Source organism: Myxocyprinus asiaticus, chromosome 46 (assembly GCF_019703515.2).
Source record: "Myxocyprinus asiaticus isolate MX2 ecotype Aquarium Trade chromosome 46, UBuf_Myxa_2, whole genome shotgun sequence".
NCBI classification, from domain to species: domain Eukaryota; kingdom Metazoa; phylum Chordata; class Actinopteri; order Cypriniformes; family Catostomidae; genus Myxocyprinus; species Myxocyprinus asiaticus.
Window position 1 is genome coordinate 13999859 of NC_059389.1, and position 26195 is coordinate 14026053.

General features: G+C 36.4%; 1 protein-coding gene across 2 annotated transcripts in view; it reads left to right on the forward strand.

Annotated features, from left to right (window-relative positions):
• galnt18a (UDP-N-acetyl-alpha-D-galactosamine:polypeptide N-acetylgalactosaminyltransferase 18a) overlaps nt 1-26195 on the forward strand; it is a 75455-nt gene that overhangs the window by 10764 nt on the left and 38496 nt on the right. For both annotated transcript variants that reach the window (XM_051689800.1, XM_051689801.1), the window contains exons 2-4: nt 20598-20790; nt 23294-23460; nt 25615-25798. In XM_051689800.1, the coding sequence (XP_051545760.1) occupies nt 20598-20790; nt 23294-23460; nt 25615-25798 (544 nt within the window). The remainder of the gene's footprint in view (nt 1-20597; nt 20791-23293; nt 23461-25614; nt 25799-26195) is intronic.

Here is a 26195-nt window from a genome sequence, read left to right on the forward strand (position 1 = left end):
TTTGCTTGAATGAGTGACAGTTCAACACGTCAAGTCTCCTGGGGTTGTTCACAGAAGATTTTTTAGGCCATTGCCTGGGCAGCGACAAATTAATATAATTAATCCACTAACGCATCATGCTGTCTAGCTAATGGAGTGAAATAGCTATCTATTTGTGTATTATTCTCAGACATTGTTACTTGTTGCTTTTGTAATCAGCCAATTGAGTGGATATAGCTAAATCACCTTTACATTATATTGGATGTTATGACATTAACATGGTTTTGAATGTGAATAAGTTTTTCTTAGTATTTACAGTATAATGATTGTCATAATACACGCTACATTCTGTCCATAATCAGTTTATCTGCCAGAGGCAGACTTAGGGAATTGATTTGCTTGATCATAAGCATATTTACAAGCATCAGAGGTAGTTTGTCAATCAGACATATAAGAAATATATATTTATACAATGGGGGGCCAAACAGCAAATATTTATATACGTTTTGAATAAAAAATTATAAATCCTAAATGTATAGTTCTAAATTCAAATATATAGTTATAAATCAGAATATATAGTTGTAAATCTGAATATATAAATATAAAATCCAAATATATTATAATAATTTTCTGTTTGACCCCCTTAATATATACACAACATTTTATTTTGCCCCAGACTCTGTATCTTAGGAGATGGGGCAGTCATTAATTTGGAGAATAAGCACATGAAAAACTGTGTCCTAACTAGTATTATGATCGCCAGACAGATCGCAAAAAATATATACACAACATCTGTTTCAGTATGCTTACATATTTGTGGTTATCTCAAATTTACAAATACATAATGAAAGAGCAAAATAGCACAACAGAAACACTAAAAGAACCTTAGGTTTGTCAAACAGCAGAAACCAAACTGCAGCGACGGTCTGTCATGGCTGGACATCTCACACACTGACCCATGAGGGTTTCATCAGGGCCAGGCCATGGCTTGCCCAGCAGGCGCACCTGAGGATTTGAATCCAAATGTCTCTCTGTGACTTTATTAATCTTTGCCCTGGTTAGAAAATGCAGGAGTATATATTATCACTCATAGCAGTCACAGAATTTTAAACTAAAATCTCATATGCACTGCACAGCATCCTGACTATCGTGTTCAGATTGTGTGCATCAGCACAATAATGTCTTCTATACAGAAGCACAATCCACATCAGTGAACATGTCTCTTGTAATCTGCCATTTTAATCGTGCTTTGTGTGAAAGTGAATAGAAGTCGTTGTTGTAGCGCCGCTAGTGTTCATTTCACCAGGCAGCTGCCACAATACCTACAAGTCACATAAAACTAATTTAGCAAAAATGTTGTTACAGTAAAGTAACATGATTTTATTAGACCAGGTTGATCTAACATCCTTCATAGAGATCTGCCTAGTCTTAGTATGCCTCATATTGTAACAAATGAATTTATTATGAGCCAGTACTCGGCTGACACTTTGTAAACATGTAAACTCTCTTTCCTAAGGTGACTTGCACATAGCTCCTAAGAATAATTTTTCTGTCACATTTCGCGCTCTGATTTGGCATTTAAATAAATAAAAAGCTCAATAGAATCACTGATTGTGAAGTTTTGACTTTCAGTATGTGTAATAGGGAGCTGTGCTGGGCTGTCATGACAAAGAGCTACAGCTGACAGCTCATTCTCTGCATTAGGCCACCTGTTAATGAACTTACTCAATTCGAAGAGAGAGAGAGTGTGTGTAACTGGTTTATTATTTCAGTCAAACTTTCAAAAGGTAACTTGCTCCAGATAAGCAAAGTCCACAATACAGGAGAAAACGTAGATAACTGTATATACTGTATATCCTTGTATCACAAAGTGTGATTCTCCAATTTGGTTTTTAGCCTTTGTTGGCTTTTGAGTGCACTTGGTGTTGTCATCTTCCATATTTCTAAGTGGTTTCATCTGACTGTGATTTCGTTGACATTTTTTCTTGACGCAAGCGGCAGAGCTGGGATTGGTCAGAGAAACCAGAATTGTGTTTTGCATGCAGAAATTATAGGCAAAGTCAAACACTTGAAATCAACAATTGTTTATCTCCACTACTGTTCTATAGAGAGAGAAAAGACAAAAACATGATTATCTTTATACAAAGCCTTTTATAAAAAATTCAGACTCCACAGATTTGTGTGATTAGACTTTTTAGTACCCTATAGGATGATTTTAAAGAAAAGAAAAAAATGCTTCTTTATAATATCCTTATAAAGACCTATAGTTTTATGGTGTCTCTCTAATTTTCTAGTCTTTATCCCAATTTTTATGTGTTGAAATGTGCCATGATTTTGTTTGGAGTTCTTTATTCAAGGATATGTGATAACATTTTAACGTATGTAAAACATAGCTTGAAGTTTAATTTTGGAAGATTTCAAGTAGTCAAATGTGCTCGTAATTGCATTCATGGGCAATTCTTTAAAATAAAAAAAATAAAGAAAGAAAAATTGCCTGTTAATGCTTCATACAGTATCATCTGAGGAACATTAATTGCCATAATAGTCTATTTTTAATGGTGTTTTGACCATTATTATGGACATCTGTTGCTGTCTATGCATTCATATGCACACTCCGTGGCATAGAACAACTCTGCAACTTCTAGGTCACCTGCTAATGCAGTTACTAGCACAGCCCACGGCAGTCCATGCAAACAAAAGGCTTTGTATTAATTAGCTTGAGTTCAAGGAACCCATAAAACCCCATCTTTCTTTGTGCATCTTTTTGTGGTTAGTCTTTTAATTTTGTTGGATTTTTAACACAAGCTGGTGATGTTATCAGCGTGACAGGGAGTCTTAACAAAATACGGGTAAAAGACCGTGAACTTTTGTTGCCTTTGTGATACAGTTGTCAAGAATGGAAGAGAGCTAAACAAGAAAAATCTTTTGTTAGACACAGATACAGCCTACGGGTTAGTGTTTTAAAGGGATAGTTAATAATTTACTCAATCTCATGCCATCCCAGATGTTTATGACTTTCTTTCTTCTGCAGAACACAAATGAAGATTTTTAGAAGAATATTTCAGCTCTGTTGGTCCTTACAATGCAAGTGAATAGTGACCAGACCTTTAAAGCTCCAAAAATCACATAAACGCCACAAAAGTAATCCATGCGACTCCAGTGGTTAAATCCATATCTTCAGAGGTGTGGGTCAGAAACAGATCAATAATTCAGTCCTTTTTTACTATAAATCTCCAATTTCACTTTCAAAATGTGAAAGTGGAGATTTATAGTAAAATTTATAGTCAATAATTATTGATCTGTTTTATTGTGTTGTGTATTTGCATTATGCAAATCAGCTTTAAATCAAATGTAGAGCTTAACAAAATTTGCACAGAACAATTCCCGAGCTTTTTTGTCAGTTCTGAGTGATGAATTAATGCTGCAATAGTCAGTAGAAAATGTTCACAAACTTATATTTAAATAAACGGTGTTTACTGCCTGCTTTCCACTGGTGATAATAGAGCATTGTTAATTGCGGCAGGCAAAAAGCACCGAGTTCTTTGAATAAGGTGCAATCTAGGGTTAATTTTCATTGAAAGGAGGTGTGTTTGTATTTAAAAGACTAAATATTACTCTATTTAAATATGGCGCATTCAGATCCGGATGCAGGTTTTTCCCCTGAAATACTGCACACAAAAGTGGCTCAACTGTTTATTGAATTCGGCCCTGAATTTCTAAAAATTTTCATATAGACTTGTCAGTGCAAGTGTGGCATATTTATATTTTGTGCCTTGGCCATTGTGTTTTGTAGGAAATTACATTTTTTGTTACATCTCTAATATTATTTTTTTGAAGATAGTCAGCCTTAATAAGAACGAACTTGATGACTTGTTGATGACTTCTTGGTCTGAGAAGTTTTGTTTTTCCAAGACAAGTTTTTTTTTTTTATTTGCATTTTGGAACTGGCTCAAAGAAATTATTTTGTGCAACTCACAAGTCTTTCAGTCTTACATCCTTAAGGTTTCTAATAAAACAACCCTGAGCTTTTGAATACTGTATAATTCTGCATTGCATTCATTCCCTTTAGCATTCTGTTTTCATGAGAAAATGATTGTGGAAAAACTGAAATTAATTTTAATAGTTCACAGCTCAATGCCATAGATTACAGGCAAGAAATATTGAAAATCGCAGACAAAAACATTTTTCTGTTTGCCAATGAAAGAATAATTGTCTGTGTCAGCATGTGAAATCCATTCAGAGCTGGTTCCTTCCATACTTTGTAGTGCCTTAAAGCCCTTTTATTTCACTGGTAATTGTGATTATTCACATTCTCTCTGAATTGGTGAAGAAATGTTTTGGCAAATTATAATTTAGCTCCTTGTAGTGTACATCATACCATTACCAACAGCAGGCCCATCGAATTTATTATTAACAAAAAGTTTTATAATAATTTCTGCTTCACATTATACAGTAAGTTCTGCAAGTATGTGGCCCATATTCCAAAAGCAAAAATATTCATAATTAATGGAAAAACTCTGCTGGGGAAAAACTTTAAAGAAAAAGAGAGAATCCATTTCGAATACGTACATGCAATTACATAATGTTAACCTAGCGGCATTTTGATTGCAGCTAATTTGACTAGGTTAATGTGAATTAAATAGAAATATCGCCAGTGGCCTAAATGACTCGTACTGTTTGTATTACCCAGAATAACTGATAATTGTGAGATCTGCCTCCATTTCACACTCTGAGTCTGTAGGGTTGCATGAACTCCCAGCTGCATGTTTGGCAGCATTCATTTCAGCTTTGAAATGCCACTAGCATGCCCCAGTTATAGAGACTAATGTATATGATACCATACATTGAAGTAATACATGGGTATGGGTGGTACTGTAGTATGTGCTGATCTAAAGTGGTATCCATGTGATGAGACTGATAGTGAAAAGTCTTCTATTGTGAATTTTAATTTTATTTAACACAAAATATTTCATTTTAAATATATTATCAGCCTAACAATTTGAGTGAACAAGTAAAAAAAAAAAAAAAAATGGATGAATTTCAGAATGCCCTACTTTTGCTTTACTGACAGCATGTGGTCATGTTTAGTCTGCACACTATCACAGTGTATGGAACTGATAGAATGGGGCTGTCTGTGTTGTGATGCCTTTTGCTATTTTAGCTTTTTTTTTTTTTTTTTACTGAATGGAGTAAAGCTTACTCAAGCTTATGATTTAAATGCCTAGATGCGCATCTCTGAGGTCTGAAGCCATTGCATTTTGGTTACATCAGTGAAGCATCAAGCGATTCTTCCATCTGAAACTCTTCAGATTGGTGTTGGTGGTATATTCATAGTAACATGTCAAATGAAACTGACTTTGTTGCTGCGTAAAAACAAGCATCTCTCAAGTAGGGTACTTACAACATACCCTTTGGGTTTAATAATTCCTACGGCAGAGAATTTTAAGCGATGGTACCATCATTACTTACCATCATGATTCACCAAACCCATATGATGATGTTAGACCAAATGTTAGCCTCAGTCACCATTCACTTTCATTATATGCAAAAAAATATGCAATGAAAGTGAATGGGGACTGAGGTTAACATTCTGCCATGGAAAAAAAACTCATATGGTTTTGGAACAATATTAAGATGAGTAAATTATTGTTATGATTATTTTTGGGTGGATGATCCCTTTAAATTTTAAGATTTGCAAAGACATTCAGGAAATTTGTCTTGTAGCTTCAGTAATTTCAGTGGGACGTTTAAAGTCCCTTAGAGAAGGCGACAGGGTCTGTCAACTTAGATGTCTGTTCTGCTGTCGTCATGGCTCCGGCAGGACATTTTAAACCCAGCAGATGCTTACATAAGTGCTCTTAATGAGGAGAGTAGTGAAGATGACATTCATCACCAGTGAGTGCTCCACTTAGCAGCTTGGTTATTTCAAATGTTATGAATATAACACGTATACGCTCTTGGTCATTTCAAGTGACCTGATTAGGGTTGACATATAGATTGGGGATTCAGTTAATTAAAGGAACAGGATGTCAATATGGGCTATTCAGCTTCATCAAGAAATGGGCCAGATGGAAAATCAGGGGCCAAGCCAGGATATTTTGTTATCGAAAAGCTTCTATCTACAAATATTGTGTTATAACAGGCCTATAAAGTTAGTTCACTATATAAATAAAACATCTGTGTTTTATAGCTTTTTTTTTTTTTTTTTTTTTTACTTGAGAAATATTTCCACCTAGCAGGAAATTCTAAAATACAGGTAACTTGAAACATAATAATAATAATAATACAAATCTAAATGGTGCTTTCAAAATTGGTCCATTACAGAAAGAGTAAATCATACTGATACAAATTTTTTTATTGAACAATAACTATGTTTATTATAGATGCAATGATTCAAACTTTTGACTTTTCAAATTTCTTGACCAACCGCAGGACGCCAGTTGAATAGCCCTGCAATACATTATCATCTCTTACATTAAAAGCCCCAGATAGGGTCACACTGGCGCATTGTTTTCTTCGTATCTCCTGTCCATTATAGGGGAGACCGGCGCAGCTGGAGAAAGATGCTGGAACTCCAGTCTGCAGCTGCCACTAGATCCTACCTGAAGTAAATGCTTCTGTCCTACCTGACCTTCCAGTTATTCATCTATTTCATATGACTTTCCTCTATGACCGCTCTCTCTGCCATATTTGAAAACAAACCCCCCATACACTGTACCTGTATCATTCACAACCATTGGGATTCGATAAAACTTTACTAAACTGTTTCTATTTATATAGCTTGATAAAGTGATACTGCTGTTCACTTACACAACCAGAAATGTTTTTTTCTCTTTCAATTAAAGTTATACCTTTAAGTGACATGGCTTCATTTCACACAATTCAAGCAGTAAAGGGGGAGATCGGGGGTAAAATGCTTGATTTTTGCTAATTTTTATTCAGAAATTTTTAGCCTAAAGCTTTAACATTTTACCTCAAACATCTATGACATGTTAGTTGCCATTGTCTGTCAATTAAATGTAAAACACAATCGAGTCTGGTACAATTAAAGAGTAAATTAATTAATGTTAAATCCATACAGGGGGCCTGGGTAGCTCAGCGAGTATTGATGCTGACTACCACCCCTGGAGTCGCGAGTTCAAATCCAGGGAGTGCTGAGTGACTCCAGCCAGGTCTCCTAAACAACCAAATTGGCCCGGTTGCTAGGGAGGGTAGAGTCACATGGGGTAACCTCCTCGTGGTCGCGATTAGTGGTTCTTGCTCTCAATGGGGCATGTGGTAAGTTGTGCGTGGATCGCGGAGAGTAGCATGAGCCTCCATATGTGGAGTCTCCGCAGTGTCATGCACAACGAGCCACATGATAAGATGCGTGGATTGATGGTCTCAGAAGCGGAGGCAACTGAGACTTGTCCTCCGTCACCCGGATTGAGGTGAGTAACTGCGCCACCAAGAGGACCTACTAAGTAGTGGGAATTGGGCATTCCAAATTGGGAGAAAAAAAGTTAAATCCATACAAACCAGACTACAATAGCAATACTTCACAAAGCTCTTTAATGCCAATATACAGTGTGTGTTTAATGTGGGCATAGATCTACTGTTATTGTCAGTAAACATCTTTATGAAGAGGTGCACAACACAAGATTAAGAAGCACAGACTTTATTTGCAACATTATAAATAGTCATGTACACAGCTGGTAGATATTATAGTATTCTTAAATTAGCATTTCCAACAGACCGTTTTTCAATGTTTGAAAATAGGTAAAACACAACAGTAGTTTAAGTTCTACCATTTTCATCAAAGTGTGCTCGCCTTCTGTGTATCAGCTGGTCCGCATTTTCCCAATCATACTCAGGCAAAAAATTTACTTAAAATATTAAAACGGTGGACATAAAGTGTCTTAAATGGAATGTGATATCACTGAAAGTGGACGTGGTGTCACTGCTTGATAAGAGCGGATGAAGTAAGGTCTTGCCGCACAGAGAAGCGTTTGCTTCAGGTAGAATTTAGCGGCCTTTCTCCAGCTGCTTGGTACCTCACGCAGGTGACATGTACCACTGTGCACGTTTGGGTAGGGCCACCCTCTGCATTTAACTGCAGCAGCAACAAGTGACCATTAACTTCTGATATGCTTCGTGTCCGTTTCTTTTGCGCAGGTTTCATAAACCACTTAAATCTCTATCAATAGCCGTCCAATACAGACCGTCTTACATCTCCTTCGAGTGGGACGTGGGAGAGGGTGTGTGTCTTAAAATTGAGTCGAAAGTTAATTGGTTGCTCCCATGTGTCAACTGTCCATTGGCATTATTAAACTTGATTGTCAAATAGATAAAGAAAAGCCAAAGTAAAATGAAAAAGAAAAGCCATTGGCAAATAGATGAAGAAAAGCAACTGGAAAATGAATGCCATTGCCAAATACTTTTTTAAAATGCAATTCAAAAGATGCATTTAAAAATGACTTATTAATGTGCTATTTTATTGTTACATTTAATTGCATTTTAAACATTAATTAAATGCATTATTTATTAATACACATTTTAACTGTTAAATATAATTACATTTTTAAACATGAATTAAATAAACATTTAAATGTGTCTATTAATTTATCCATTTATAAATTGGTTTATTTATCCACATTTTTATTTTCAAATTAATAGATTGATCATTTATTTCTTCATTCTTTTTTAATTGGCACTCTGCAGCTTCCATAATGAACAAAAATGTTTTTAAATGTATTTTACATAAAATTTATTATTTTAGAAATTATATTAGTAATTTAGTAATGTACTTAAAAGTAATTAAATTAATTGAAAGTCAGTAACTGTAATCTGATTATAAGAATTTAAATGTAATGTTACACTACTTTTTTTACTTAGATTATATATATGTATATATATAAATATATACTTAGACATAGTCATATTAAATAATACTTTTGAGTTGAATAAAACTAGTTAATTTAGATGTTACCACATAAAGCACATTTTTAGGTTACCTGACAAAGCATTCTTTACAGTGTATAATTCACAAATGTTATTCTAATTCAAGAGGGTGTTGAACTAGGTGTTTGAAACTAAGATTCAAAGCCACTACTAGACAAAACACACATTTGTGTAATTACACATTTAACTAAAAACCTTATACTTATTGAGATATAGCCCCTGTGACAACTAGCCCCAGCCTCCCCTATTGGTGAAAGATATTCCCTGTAACTTTTACATAACCACTTACATAAACTCATGTTAAAATGGATTTGATGTGCATCTTAAATTTTAGAATGTCATGTACCACCCAACTTCCATCGCCTCTGACAAAGGTACTCAACAGTGTCCCATTTACTGTCTCCCTTGTGGTCAGACAGATGGCCAGCCTGGACGACAAATCACGTTCCGCCCCACTCCTCCCCAGCACCGGCTTTAGCTCCAGGCTGAGCCAGGTCAGCGTATCCAGCCTCACTTTCTCTCTCTGTCACCACCCCTGGAGAGTCGCAAACTATATTTCCTTGTTTTGCCAGCAAGCTGTCCTCTCCCATAAGCTCAGAACAGGATGGGGAGAATGGCAAATGTGTGCAAGCAGGGTGTTTAGACGGTCAAGACACGTACCTTCTGTCTCTCCATCCTGTAGCCTTGGGTTGCCCTGCCTCAGGACACAATATTGTTTAATGACTGTGGCTGGGGCATTAGCCCTATAACCACAGTCGTTCAATGGATTTATGTCTTCTACATGAAAAAAAAAAAAATGCCATCTCCCCTCAATTTCGATGTTAAATTACTTTCTTCTATCCTAGCTTAATATGTAGTGTCAGCTAAGTTGCCTTCATTGGGTGATTTCCCTGAAAAGAGTAAACACATTGTGGCTTTGTGGTGCCTTCCAAATATTGCTCTGTTTCTTTGGGCATCCCGACCAGCACGTCAAAGCAACATCGGCTCAATAAATGGCGTGCGTTTTGGGCGAGACTAACTGTTTTTCGACCAATAGCAGATGGAGATTTTTCTCGTGGTTTGTCAATTTCTCTCCACAACGAGATTCCAATACCCTATCTGCAGTTCGGAGACCAATACAAATCTAGTTTACTCTCTATAACTTTACTGATTGTGACCCAAGCAAGCATTCCAAATGGCCTGCAACCCTGCTTTTTGCAGTTGTTTTATTAGATGGCATAGCAAATTGTTTTTCAAATACATAGTAATGAAATTCTTCCCAGCCTTAGATATCAATAGCTGGTTTTCCATAGATGTATTTTTAAGCAAATTTATTTCACATTGCATTAAAAAAGTTGGACGGAAATACTATGATGTGCTAAAAATATAGCTATCAAAATTATATAATTTTTCATTAATCACGATTAACGCATTTACCGTTAATACAGCGTAAACACTTGTTGGAATGGCGGAACCTTTGTGTCCGCCCGGAATCATTACACTGACGCACACTTCACAACACACACAACAGCGTTTCTGTGTCAGTGATAAAATGGAGAAAGGACCTCTCAACGCTATTTGTTGTACAAAACAAGCCTAGATGGAACTTGTGAAAGACATTTTTCAGCCTTAGAAAGGTGCATTTGAATTACCACAGACGTTCGCCAAATCATAACTATCACCAAAACGCAGAATGAGACATTTTGTCTGCAACCGCTTTTCATGTGGCATTCAAAGCAGCGCTTGACGGTCACACTGATGCTCTGACGCAAATTATGAATGCGGCTTCACGATTGCTGTAACAAAGCAGATAGCCACAGTCTGCCAGCAGATTTATATTGTGGAGGATGAGAGTTTTGAATGCCCATTACAATGAATATGTAACCTATGTGGTGACTTGTTTCAATTAGCCAAACTCCCACTTAGATTTTGGGAAATGTTTAATGTCACTTGAATTGGTATAATATCTTTATACTGTGGAAAGCTTTGTCTGGAAAATGTTAATAAAGCATTATATTGTTACATATTCTTTTGTTTTCTTTCCAAAGATGGAAATAAATGCATTTTGACTGGAAAAGAAGTGTATTTAGAGTCAAATTTCAAAATCTGTATTAATTTTGCGATTTAATTGTGATAATAAAATAAAATAATCAACTGACCGCACTAGAAAAAAAAACCATATACACTATTATGGGGTAGCGGGGGGAGGGGGATACATTTGATTTGACTTGCTTAGGTCCCCTAAAATGCTAGATCTGGCCCTGTAAGCATGAAGTTTATCAGAACGTTTTGTCTGCGTGCTCTAAACCTCAAGTAATTTATTACTTTTCTTAAAATGGCAACAGTGGCTTCCCCAGTGGCTACAACTTTCATATCCATTTAAATTCTTAGCCAATTTCCCCAAAAATGGCAAATCTGTTCTCTTGGCATGGCATGGAAATGCTGCATAATTTGCAGATTGTTTTTGCGATATTATGACTTTTTGCATTAATTTAATTCGCAACTTGGATGGAAACCTGACTGTTGATAGAAGCAGTAAGATATTCCTTTGACCATTGTACTTTCATCTCAACAAAGCAATTAAATTTAACAGTAATTCTGTGGAAAATCTCAGCAACATGCTTTAAACACTCAAGTAATTACAAATGCATTTGAATCATGAATTTAGCACTGAATGTAGCTTTCCATTGCCCTATATATGCAAAATGTACATATATTGCCATATATTTGCTTCTGTATGATGACTAGGCATCCATGTCACTAGGTCTGAAACCTGTCAATGATAATGAGCCGAGTAGCCAAGACTCAGTCATTTATTCAGGATCTAAATGTAGAGCCTTCCAGCTTGAATCACTACATTTTGCACCATGCTTTATAATAAAGTAGGTTCTGTGTTGCTATTTACGCAGCTAAAGTGTTAGACCTGTCATGTTCATTAACGCATACTAACTCCATAAGATTGCTAATAATTAGTTTAGAATTTGTCCGTTAAAGTAGTCTTTCTCAACTGATTTTACTTTAGGACCCAAGTTGTGACCCAACACAATGCAATACTTAAATGTTTTATCAAACAAAAGCAAACTAAAATTACTGTCTTTTGAATTTGATTGGATGCACAGCCTTTAACATCAACAACAAAATATATAATTGGAAGCATTTTCTTCTCCCTTTTAAAACTTGATGAGCCTATTTTTTTCTATCCTTACTATGCACATCAGTTGCTTTTTATTATTAGCATTTAGGTTTTTTCCCTGCTGTCTGTGATCCTATCAGAATAGACCTGCAACACTTTAATACGGGCCACCTGTTGAGACTGCATTATAGGACCATCCTTTCACTGTTTAAGTATCCTGCTGTAGAAATTCTGTTTCTGTTCCTTCGATGATGTCATTTCTAATGCTCTCCTGAACCGCTGAGTTCTGAGGAATTTGGACAAAATATATTTAAACTCAGCCTTCGAAACCGATTTAAATGTTTCCATACACAACTACACATTTTCCATATTGTTTTCAGATAACCAGCTAATTTGAATATGTTGATTATAAAGTACATTATATTGATGTTTGGCACTCTATTTTGAAAACATTGGTGTAAATTCGAGTGTAAACTGTAAACCCTAAAGTTGTCATTACTGGAAATATCAAGTTGTTATTTAAAATGTCAGATTTTGGGCTCATAACTCAAATATTTAAGTTCATTGAACTTATTTATCTTAAAAATCCATAGACTTAATATTTTAAGTGTAAATAACTCAAACATTTGAGTACAAAATTGAGGCTATGGGGATACCCATAATGCTTTGCGCTTTATTTAATTATGTTTCCTTGGTTGAAGGGAAGTTATGGGGGCATTTAAATAATTGTAATTAAGAATTTACAGAGGTTTTAGCTCCTTTGTAGTATTATTTATGTTGTTTTGTTGCAAATAGTTAATTTGTGTGATGTCACCATTTGGGTGAACACTGGTCGGTGTCCCATTTGGTCAAGTTGCATGAGCAGTTAAAGTGCAGGTATATATGCATTTCTTTGGAGATTTACGTTTATTTAATGACTGACCTAGAATCAGTTATAATCTTTATTTGAGCTGTGCTATTATTTGATCTAAAATTTAATCAATTTAATTAAAATTATTAATAATAGTAGAAACAGCAATATTTAAATAGAAAATCTGAGTTAAGTCTACTTGCATCTAGTTAACTTGACCTAAAAAGTTAAATGTATTCTATATGAACACCAAGTTAATTTAACTTAATTACATAAGTTTTGGAGACACCATTACTCAATTCAATTGAGGGAACGAGTTTACTCAATCAAATGAGTAGTCAACTTATTAGGGTTTTCAGTGTAAAGAAAAGGTGTTCTTCCACCATGGTTAATAAAATGAAAGTTAATTGACTAAACATATTTAAAAAATATATATAAATTAAATACACATTTCTATAGAAGGCATTTCAAACACTGATTAATAATTTCATCTATTTTATTTGGAAATACCTCGTGTTGTATGATAACGTGTTGAATTCATACTGAAAAATTAAATGTGTTACAAAAACAAACTACGCTTACAGCAATTATGAATTTCTTTGAATGTCATTCCATTGTAATTCTTCTTCCTTTAAATTACAATTCTGCATCCTGTTTGATACCACAATTCAAATTTTGGAACTGAGTTGGAATTTAAAAGGACTTCTCAATTCAATTCTGAATGGTGCACAACCCTGAGAATAATATCTTAGCATTGGTGCTCAATTGGATATCCAGTTCTTACAACAGTTATACATTTGTAAAACATTTAGGCTAATATACTGGCCCACTATGGCACTATTTAATGAGTAATATCAGAATTGATTAGGCATTACAGATTGTTATCCAGCAGTTATTCACAGCACTATCTGTCATGTTACAAAACAAATCACTGCTCTTGTTGTATTATACTGTTTGTGGAAATAGCCTTGGGTATCTGGTCATTTTGTTCTGCAGTGTAATGTTATTCTAGCAGCTCTTGACTGGACATTGTATTATGATGGCTATTTATTTGCAGAGAGAGATGGTGGATGGAGGCTTTCAAATGTGTTGAAATGTAAGGGCTATTTGGATTAAGGTACACTCACTGCATTGGAAGAAAGCAGTAAACTGTTTTATGGCCTGTCCATGCCAAGTATTTGCACTGGCACAATAAAGTGAAAAAATTATGAAATCGGTCTGTGATGCAATAAATAGAGGCATCTCGAAATTGCATGAGCAAATAGCTGTCTACATCCTTGACCACAAATAAAATACGAAATTATAATGAAATGTTATGGTCTGAGTCACGCCGTGAAATTTTCAATACGTTGACCTGAAAAGCATTGTGTTTTTCTTTAAAAATGTATTTGCAATATGTCATCATTAATACATAAAAACCTTTCTTGGAAGATAAGAGCAACCAATCTTCGCTGTGTATTTGCTCTCACCTCATTTAGAGCTGCACTATAGGGCTAATTTAATCAAGTAAAGTAGCCCGTTACCTCTTAGCCGTACACATCTTATCACTATGGGGCCAACAATTTAATGCCACCACACCATTAAAGTGTTATGTTATTACATCATCACCGCTATGATGCATCTTAGGAGCTGAAGGTGGAAAACATTTTTCAATATTTAATATATGGGTTTCTCTTCAACTATGGGCACTTTTGGCCCTGAGGACTTTAGACGATAAACTTTCTTAAAAGTACACACTTTTAACACTCTCACTAGTTTGTTTAATTTGATAGCATTCTGTTTTTATATATAAAATGTAACACTCAGACTAATTTCATAGCTTTCATTGCATTTTATATGTACTTAATAAACACAATTATGTCCACCCTTTCAAAATTACACCTAGATTGATAATGACGCACAATAAAAATCTTCTATTCACAGTTGATTTGATTTTCTTCACGCATGTCTCATATATTATCTCAAGTAAGCTCTTCACTAACAATTTGTCTCCTTGGTAACCAAGTACACCAACTTTTGATTAAACTTTTTTTAGTGGCAAAATTGTTTGTGGAACAGGTTGTAGTGAAAATCCACAGCTGAGGAGGAGTATATTATATAGTGCTGTCAGTCGATTAAAATTTGTAATCACGATTAATTACAGAAATTCTTTTTTGTAGTTAATTGCGATTTATCGCAGATTTTGAAAGTGCTGAAATTTGACACTATATATACTTCTTTTCCTGTCAAAATGCATTTATTTCTTCTTAGGAAAAAAAAACAGAACAATATGTAACAATATAATGCTTTATTAAAAATTTTTTAAATAGCACTAATTCAAGTTACATTAAACATTTCCCAAAGTCTAAGTGGGAGTTTGACTTATTGAAAGAACTAGTCCTCACATAGGTTGCGTATTCATTGCAATAGGCATTAAATCTCTTAAACTCTCTCCACAATATTAATCTGCCGGTAGACTGTGGCTATTCGCTTTGTTACAGCAATCGTGACGTGATTTCGTGTCAGGGCGTCAACGGCAGCGTCAAGCGGCAATTTGAACTCCACATGAAATACGCTTGCAGACAGAAAAGTCTCGTTCTGCATTTGCTGATAGTTAAGACTTGGTGTGCTTCTGTGGTAATTAAAATGCGCCTTACTTAGGCTGAAAAAAACTTGATTTCTATCACAAGTCCCATCTGGGCTTGTTTTGCGCATCATATAGCGTTAAGAGGTCCTTTCTCCATCATTTTATCACTGACATGTAAGCACTAAGTACTTGTAATTGGATTAAACTACATTTTAATATACTCATAATCAGACTACAGTTACTTTTTTAAGGATAACATGATTACATGTAAATTAGACAATGGCTGTAAATTGTTCACAATTTATTGATCACCATAATCTTTCTCTTTTTTTAAATCTTTTATATTTTTCACTCTAAATCAGCCTACGATATACGTTCAGAAACTCTTCGAGTGCTTTCGGAAGAGAAGGAGAGGGGAGGGTTGTAAAATTGCACAGAGACCAGACACTTGTCATTCTATGTGTTTGAAAGTGTTTTGTCCATCAAAATGCCCAAATACACACAATTTCATATTCAGAAAGTAATCCAATTGTATTAGCGCCGTAAAATTAGTTTTAGTTTTGTGAATTGCTTTTGTACTCTGCTTAAAAAATGTGAATGAATGCACTTTTGCTTTAGTAATAACTTTGAGGCCATTTTGGTGACGTTAATTCTCAAATATAACTGGTCTGATCTCTTACCACACATGGATGGCATTTGTAAAATGCCGAAATTGCATGACCACGTTTGTGTAACGCTCCTCTGAAACCTGTCCATATTTCTAGAAACTCCCATAAGAAATGCCTGAAACTCAAATAGAAGAGTTAGGTTAGAAGTATTCCAAAAGTCATCAGATTAGATAACCCCCCTGCAAGATTACATTACTGATTGCAATTTTTGTCATGTAATTTGTAACCAGTACTCGATTACAATTCAGAAGTAATCTACCCAGTACTGTCTGTGGACTACATACTGTGTAATCTCACAGGGTTGTTGAGATGGAAGTGCCGCAAAAACATTACGTCAGCTGGGGACCTCATCTCAGTACTTATGTGAGTGCGCTCATATTTTGGTTTTCAGTGTCATCCCGACTATGTGAGTCAGATATAGAAACCCAAACACACACATACATACACAAATACATGTCTTATGTACTGTACACATATGACCATTATATGTATGGTAGAAAGATGCTTTTTAGTGTCTGAAAAAGTAAGAACAGAATAAGGCAATTTTTTGTGTGTGCCATTAAGTCAATAGTTTGGGTTACATGCTGAGTGTCTTTTACACAAGCTCCTCAGAGCTGGCACTGACAGCTAGACAACATGCCACAAGCAAGGTCACAAATGCCTGTTTTTTTTTTGAGGGGGGGGGGGGTGCTGTTTTAGCTTGGACCCTTCCTACAACATTTTTCTCATAGCATGAATAATTTCCTACTTGCTGAGTGCTGTGTTTGGGAAACCCTTTTTTGTTTTGCTAGAATAACTGAATATACATAAAAATATTTGAATATGTTTTTATTTTGTCAGTAATCAGAGCTTATGAGGGACATAATATGAATATATTTAGCAATGTAGTAGAAACAAAAAATTCAAACAGGTTTCCCAAACACTCCCATCATCTACCATTGGCTGGTAAAACAGATACAGTTGAAGTCAGAAGTTTATATACACTTAGGTTGAAGTCATTAAACCTCATTTTTTAACCACTCCACAGATTTCATATTTGCATGACACAAGTAATTTTTCCAACAATTGTTTACAGACAGATTGTTTCACTTTTAATTACTAATTAATAATTAATTAAAGACTATATCACAATTCCAGTGGGTCAGAAGTTTACATACACTAAGTTAACTGTTCCTTTTAAGTGACGTCTAGAAAATGATGTCAAGCCTTTAGGCAATTAGCCAGTTAGCTTCTGATAGGCTAATTGGCTAATTTGAGTCAATTGGAGGTGTACCTGTGGATGTATTTTAATGCCTACCTTCAAACTCAGTGCCTCTTTGCTTGACATCATGGGAAAATCAGAAAAAATCAGACATGACCTCAGAAAAAAACAATTGTGGACTTCCACAAGTCTGGTTCAATCTTAGGAGCAATTTCCAAACACCTAAAGGTACCACATTCATCTGTACAAACAATAGTATGCAAGTATAAACACCATGGGATCATGTAGCCATCATACTGCTCAGGAAGGAGACACATTCTGACTCCTAGAGATGAACGTAGTTTGGTGCAAAAAGTGCAAATCAATCCCAGAACAACAGCAAAGGACCTTGTGAAGATGCTGGAGGAAACAGGTAGACAAGTATCTATATTCACAGTAAAACGAGTCCTTTATTGACATAACCTGAAAGTCTGCTCCGGAAGAAGCCACTGCTCCAAAACCGCCATAAAAAAGCCAGACTACAGTTTGCAAGTGCACATGTGGACAAAGATCTTACTTTTTGGAGATGTCCTCTGGTCTGATGAAATAAAAATTGGACTGTTTGGCCATTACGACCATCGTTATGTTTGGAAGAAAAAGGGTGAGGCTTGCAAGCCGAAGGACACCATCCCAACCGTGAAGCATGGGAGTGGCAGCATCATGTTGTGGGGGTGCTTTGCTGCAGGAGGGACTGGTGCACTTCACAAAATAGATGGCATCATGAGGAAGGAAAATTATGTGGATACATTGAAGCAACATCTCAAGACATTAGCCAGGAAGTTAAAGCTCGGTTGCAAATGGGTCCTCCAAATGGACAATGATCCAAAGCATACCTTCAAAGTTGTGGCAAAAGGCATTAAGGACAACAAAGTCAAGGTATTGGAGTGGCCTTCACAAAGCCCTGACCTCAGTCCGATAGAAAATGTGGGGGCAGAACTGAAAAGGCGTGTGCGAGCAAGGAGGCCTACAAACCTGACTCCGTTACACCAGTTCTATCTGGAGGAATGGTCCAAAATTCCAGCAGCTTATTGTGAGAAGCTTGTGGAAGGCTACACAAAATGTTTGACCCAAGTTAAGTAATTTAAAGGCAATGCTACCAAATACTAAGTGTAAGTAAACTTCTGACTTCAACTATAGTCACACCCTAAACTCACACCATTGGCTGAGCACCAGTGTTGCCGTGTCAGGCTGGTCGAGATGCTTAAACAAACAGAGCAAACTTTTGATAGCAGAGTGTTTAGAAAAAAATCAACCTTAGAAGGGTTTACATATAGATGTCTCTGTATATTAACTTGGGATCGGAGAAAGTATTTTTACGTCAAAAAAATTACCTTGAACAGTCATGATGGAAAGAACCTTCTTTTCAATCTGCTTGTCTAGAAGTTTCACACTCTGATCTGCCATATTTTACCTTCACCTTCAGTTCTTGCACGTTTTTTTTGCATTTGTGCTTCAGTATTTGTCTGCTTGACTCTCTCCTCTCATACAGTATTTTCTGGATACAAAACAACAGTGTCAGTGAAAACTTTTACATAATTTTTCAATCTAAAGTCATTTCAAGTGCAGCAACAAAAGAGACCCATTTACGGTAGTGGTTTTATTGAGACTACCTGAATTACATGGCAAATTTAACTTCTAAATAAAATAATGGAGGCAATTTGGACCCTAAATACTGTCATTTCTTTTACTACATGATTCCCATATAGTAGACACTGTGGCTTGTTTTTATTGCCTCTACTTTAACGTAAGCAACTAAATGCTGAATAGAACTGAAAGGAGACTATGCTCATTTTTAGTGTAAAGGTGACTCAAGCCTCATACCCACTTTTTAAGTACACTTTTCAGAGAAATCAACATACAAATGGCTTACTTAAAGTTGTATCAGCATATTACTGTAAATGGGTTAGGAGAAAGTATTTTAATATAAAAAGTCTAAAGAAAGGTGCTTTCAAGATCAGAGAATTATTTTTTTTATTTTTTTCAGGAATGCAGATTTGAAGGAATGTTAGCATGAAACTAGCTCCTATTGTACACACCTTCATGCAGGCCCTTTAAAAAGCTTTTTATAGTCCATGAAAGCAGTGTCTTCTGTTTTGAAGTTGGTTTCATACTCTGTGTCTGCAGTGGCAAAGATGAACGATCCTCCCTGGGCCAGCTCTTTGCGGTGGCTGTAATTAAATAACCTCTTTTCTGTTAATGAGCATTCCTTAATTACCTGCATCGGCCTTTTATCATTCTCTGAGCATTTTCTCTCTGTTCTGCCAGCACACTCAGCATTTATAGATATGCATGCTGTCATAATTTCTTAGTATTTGAATTTGATGTAGTGGAAGTAGATATTATTGTTTTGCTGCCTAGGTAACATGATGGAGAGTTCCTGTTAGAAAGCCTTTAAGACCTTGAAGGGGTCGCAAACTTGATGAATGGAAGTTAGATAAGTAATGGATTCATTATTTTTCCTAGCAATGTTTTTTTTTGGGGGGGGGGGACACATACACAAAAAAAAACAGCATTTTTAAAGCGACTAGCTTTCTTTCCTGAAAAAAGTACCATTCTGGCACAATGCTACAGTGATGGTATTAGAAGATTATACCATACTAATTTGATTTACACTACCAGTGAAAAGTACGGACATCTGCTCTTTCTTTATTTTATACTTTTTTTTTTATAAAACCAGCCTCTTAGCAAACTTCCCAGGGGACCTCAAGATAATTTTTTTTTTTTAAATAAGCAGTATTTATATCTAACTTAATAAAAATGCTAAAACCTGCAAAAATAAAGATGTACAGCATATTAAATATAAATATTTCTTAGTGTTATTCAGCAACTCCTTTCAACTACTGTTGTTTAAACATACAGTTCTTGAAATTTATGGAATCACAAAATTGACAATGATTTATTTTCATCAAGTAATATTGTTAGTTTCAGTTACTGTAATAATATATATATATATATATTTAAACTGGTAGCTTTGTCATTACAACAGAAGTAACAGAAGAAATATCTTAATATACAGTACATCGGGGTGCCTTTGAAGATTGTCTTGCACAATGGAGAGGGCCTTGGAGTCAAAAAGGTTAAGAACACTGAAATATCATCAATGAAAAGATTATGCAGTGACCAAAAAATGTTAAACAAATCAAAACCTTCTCATAGTTTAGGATAGATAAATAGATGGATGGATAGATGGCAGGCCATCGGGCTGACACTGAGTATTGTTGCTCTTTTTGTCTGAACTTTAGAGAAACCACTGAAGGATGGGGAAGACACAGCCTACCTGTCCCTCTCTGGCTCACTGTTTGCCCGCTGGGGTCATGACCTCGGCCCAGAGAGCCGCAAGGTGGCCCTGAAGAAGTTCCAGTATTATGGTTACAACAGTTACCTCAGCGACAGACTGTCTTTGGACAGAACGATCCCAGACCTCAGGCCTGACGGGTGAATCATTCACTCACTGCCCGCTGTCACAATCTGAAGCTCTTTCTTTCCCTCTCTCCCTCTCTTCTCCTCCCTCACTCTTTCTCTGCAAGCATATGTCTATCTGTGTTCTTTAGAAATATTGATTTTCCTTCATCAGCCTGTTCATTATAGTGAACAAAATGAATCACTTAAAAGAAGCAAAGATATGGATACTGCAGTCTAAATTTGGCACTTTTCCACTGCACGTTACGGTTCGACTCAACTCCGCTTGCTTTACTTTTCTGAGCTTGCTTTTCCACTGCAGTTTAGTGCAGCCTCAACGTGGGTGGGATTATAGGCTGATCGTCATAGTTGCGTCGCCCCATCTAGCTCTCGTTGGATCCTCTCCTTGGCTACTAACGAGGGGAACGTCTGCACCTAGTTTATTGACCATGGTGTGGTTTTGCACACAGCCATTTCTTTTTACAATTGGAAAGTCACGTGAACAAATGATACTGCTATCGCTGTTGCTAACTTTAAAACTAGCGGGTTGATGTCCCGTGTCGCAAATCCAGTGACGCTGGTAGTGACGATTATCTCTGACCAGAAGTGATCTGCAGGGTTTTGACGTCACATTTAGTATCGGCTCGGCTCGCTTGGAACCTCGACTGAGGTGGTACTGAAAAAAGTACTAGGTACCAGCTACTATCCACAGTGGAAAACCCCCAAAAAGCGAGCAGAGTCAAGTCGAGCCATACCGTGCAGTGGAAAAGCCCCTTAAATTTCCGTGCCAATTTTTATTTTTGGGGGGGCAGGGATTTTCTGCCCCTTTCTCCCCAGTTTGGAATGCCCAATTCCCAATGTGCTCCAAGTCCTTGTGGTGGTGTAGTTACTCGCCTTAATCTTGGTGGCGGAGGATGAATCTCAGTTGTCTCCGCATCCGAGACCTTCAATCCGCGCATCTTATCACGTGGCTTGTTGAGTGCGTTACCGCAGAGACATAGTGTGTGTGTGGAGGCTTCACGCTGTTCTCCGCGGCATCCACGCACAACTCACCACGCGCCCTATTGAGAGCGAGAACCACATTATAGCGACCATGAGGAGGTTACCCCATGTGAGTCTACCCTCCCTAGCAACCGGGCCAATTTGGTTGCTTAGGAGACCTGGCTGGAGTCACTCAGCACGCCCTGGATTCGAACTCGCGACTCCAGGGGTGGTAGTCAGCGTCTTTACTCATTCAATTTTTAATTAAAGTGATATTTTGTATGAAAATGAAAATCCTGTCATTACTTACTCACCCTCATGTTGTTCCAAACCTGTATGCTGTTATTTATTTTTTGTGGAACACAAATGAGAATTTTCTAAGAGTCTTTACACATCTGCTTTTCATACAACAACAGTTCATAGTGACCACATTTGTCAAGCTTCAAAAAGGACATAAAAGTAGTCCATATGATTCGTATGCAATATTCTAAGTCTTTTGATGTCACACAATAGCTGTGTGTGAGGAACAGGCCAAAATTTAAGCTGTAATTTACAGAGAGACTGATTTGAGAGCTGTGATAGAGGGGAAGATTATCAGTGAATAATGACTTAAATTTCAGTCTATTCCTTACACAAAGCTATCATATGTCTTAAGAGGACTTTGAGTAAAGTGCACAAGTTATATGGACTGAAAAGTAAGTTGTTATTCACTGGAAATATTCTCCTTTTCCATATTTGATTTGAGAGCTATGACAGAGGGGAAGATTATTAGTGAGTAATGATTTAAAATTCAGTCTAATCCTCACACAAAGCTGTTGTATGTCTTAAGAGGACTTTGAATATAGTGCACAAATCATATGGACTAAAATATAAGTTGTTATTCACTGGAAATATTCTCCTTTTCTATATTTGATTTGATAGCTGAGGAGGATGGGAAGATTATCAATGAATAGTTACTTACATTTCAGTCTTTTCCTTACACAAAGTTATCGTATTTCTTGAGGACTTTGAATATAGTGCACAAGTCATATGGACTGAAATTTAAGTTGTTATTCGGTGGAAATATTCTCTTTTTCTATATTTTATTTGAGAGATAAGGCAGAGGGAAAATTATCAGTGAATAATGACTTAAAATGCAGTCTGTTCCTTACACAAAGATGTCGTATGTCTTAAGAGGTCTTTGAATATAGCACACAAGTCATATGGACTACTTTTATGGTACTTTTAAGGTGTTTTTTTTTTTTGTTGTCCTTTTTGGAGCTTGAAAGACATGGTCACTTTGAACTGGTAATTCTATGGAAATGATCTGCATGATGATTCTTCAAAGTTTTTACTTTTTTGTTCCACAGAAAAAATTGCATTATACCAGTTTGAAATGTCATGAGGATGAGTAAATTAATTAACTTTTTCTTTAAAGCAGAATCCACATAAAGGGAGAGGATATTTATCATTGTTGAACCTGCTCAAAAAGCTTTTAGAAGGCACAAGTGTGACATCTTCTCTTTCCTTTACCCCCTGCAGATGTATCACCCTCCGTTTATGGTTTTCTCTCCTCCAGGTGCAGAAACATCTCATACCCATCCAGTCTACCACAAGTTAGCATCATCTTCATCTTTGTGAATGAAGCTCTGTCAGTCATCCTGCGCTCCGTTCATTCAGTGATCCGTCGGACGCCCTCCCACCTACTCAAGGAGATTATACTTGTTGATGACAACAGCAGCAACGGTGAGTGGTTGGCTGCATCTCAATCACCTTTCTTTCATAAGGACACATAAGGAGATGTTAGGCAGAATGACAACCTCAGTCACCATTCACTTTCATTTTATGGAAAAAAGATGAAATGCAAGTGAACAATGACTGAGACTCCAAAACTGCCTAACATCTCCTTTTGTGCCCCAGAATGCCTTTTAATTTAACCATGGCATACAGGGACTCCTTCAGCAGGAATTGATTCTTGCATAACAGATTAATATGAATAATACATATGAATGTTATCCTGAGGTCGGTAACACGATAACACTGGGGGATTATGTGAAGCATAATTATAAGTGTACAGTGTGTACACTTAAATGTTTTATAAGGTTTAACATCAGGAGCCATAGTGCTTTAAGAAGAAATTTGACTGGTCCAGAAGAATATTATGTCTTCGGCTGCATCCCAACTCGCACACTATCCATCCTAAGTGATGTAATGTGGATTGTTGATTGTAGAAAATTATGGGTTGGCAAATTCTTTTTTTTTTTTTTTTTAAATACCACTGCTTAAAGGTGCTGCCTTTAGTACATTTTTTTTTTTTTTTTTTTACGATAACAGTTTGTTGGCTCAGGTGTGCAGTAAAGCTCACTACTCAGGTGGGTTCATCTCAGTTTATATCCAGTCAGAAAGCAAAGCCTTTATTTGCTCCCGGTCACCTCATGTTTATTTAGTTTTACCGTATAAAGACTTTGTGGCAGTTCACAGTGGTTATGCTATGGTGACATTTTCCTGTGTGTGTGTGTGTGTTATATTGGGGGGGGGTTAACGTGAGGTGCAGAGGTGCGGACATTTCCCTCTCCCACAGATTAACAGCAGCCCCACGTCACACCATCTGGTTGCCATGGTGATACAGGATGATGTCTGTCTCTCTAATAAAAACAAACAGCACAGGAGATAGAGGGAAAGGGAGTAATCACCGACAGACAGCAAGAGAGGCTGCAAATATCACAGAGCGCTGACAAATATTAGTGTCTGATGTTCTGAGTATTTCAGTTCATGTCTGTAATTCCCTGAGAGATCGAATGGGGAAATCTATATAAACAAATTTTTATTAGAATGTAATAAATGTCAGGTACGCATGTCACTAGGGTCTCTACTGAAATATTGAGTACTGAAACTTTTGCAGATTCCACAAGGGTGATGTTGTAAACAGCAGGTATGATTTTAAGATTGTATGATGTCTTTCACACTTTCCCTCAGGGTTCCCACGATCATTGAAAACCTGGAAATATAAGGGAATTTTAAAATGGTGGAAAAGTCATGGACATTTTTAATATCAAATATTTAAAGTCATCAAAGTCATGGACATTTTTATTTTGTGAATATACATTTTTGTAGTTATGCGTTGTTCTAAAATATTTAATTAGTTAGAGTTGTGTAGAGTAAAACTTTATTATAAGCCATAGTGATGTCAAAATTCCATCTAAATGATTCATTAGCAAATAGTTCTGAATCAAAAAGATTTATAAAAATGCTTATCCTGCAATCACAAACAACTGGAAAGGTCAGGGAAAAATTATGGAAATTCATGGGTCAAAAATCAGTCTGATCTCATTGTGAATTCGGCAACAGGAGGTCAAAGTTCTTCAGCTGAAATCGGTTTGTGCTAATCGATATTTAAACCACTGCCCCCAGTGGCTAAAGCTGGAAGTGTTGTTAAACGTGTGGGCACATGTGAGCTACAGTTTCCAGGTGAAATGTCTAAAGAGTGGCTTCAAATGCGAGTTGTTTTTTGTTGTAAATGATGTAATATGCATATTTTATTAACTCTACCCCCAAACCTAAACCCCAACTCTAAATCTAAGCATGAGTGGAGTATGGATCTGAATCTGACTCGTCATTGATTATGTAAACGCAATTACTTCCTGGTTTAAGCGTGGGACAAGAACCCGGGTTGCTGACGCAGCGCACACAGAAACGCATCCGTCGTGCCACAGTAAAAGATAAACCCATTTGAACTGATGCAGAAATGTGATGGGAGATGGTGTTTGTCAGTGGAACAAATAGGGGACTGGAACATTCGGTAGCAACATGTCAACTTCCTGTGTGATCATGTTGCAGAAAGTTTGGGAACCTTAATCCCTGTTTTTCAACTAATCCCTCTTTGCTTCTCTTCACTTACAGCCGAACTGAGAGAAAACCTGCAGAGGTTTGTAGAAGAGACCAACCAGCAGCATCCTGACTTCATTAAATTGGTTCGGCATGACAAACAGGAGGGTTTGATTCGCTCTCGTGTGAGTGGCTGGAGAGCTGCCACCGCCTCCATCGTGGCCCTGTTTGATGCCCATGTGGAATTCAGCATGGGATGGTCAGTGACAGTATATTTTCAGGTCATTTGCACTGCCAGTCAAAAGTTTGGACACTTATTCTTTATTATTACTATTTTCCATATTCTAGGATAATTCTTTCTTTATTCTGCTAAACACAAATGAAGATTTTTAGAAGAATATTTTAGCTCTGTAGGTCAAGAAAATGCATGTGAATGGTGGCCAGAACTTTGAAAGTCCAAAAAGCATATAAAGGCAGGATAAAAGTAATCCATACGACTCCAGTGGTTTAATCCATGTCTTCAGAAGTGATATGATAGGTGTGGGTGAGAAACAGATTAATATTTAAGTCCTTTTTTACTATAAAAATTCACTTTCACTTCACATTCTTCTTCAATTAACATTTTTTATCGACTCAAACATATAACAATGCTAAAA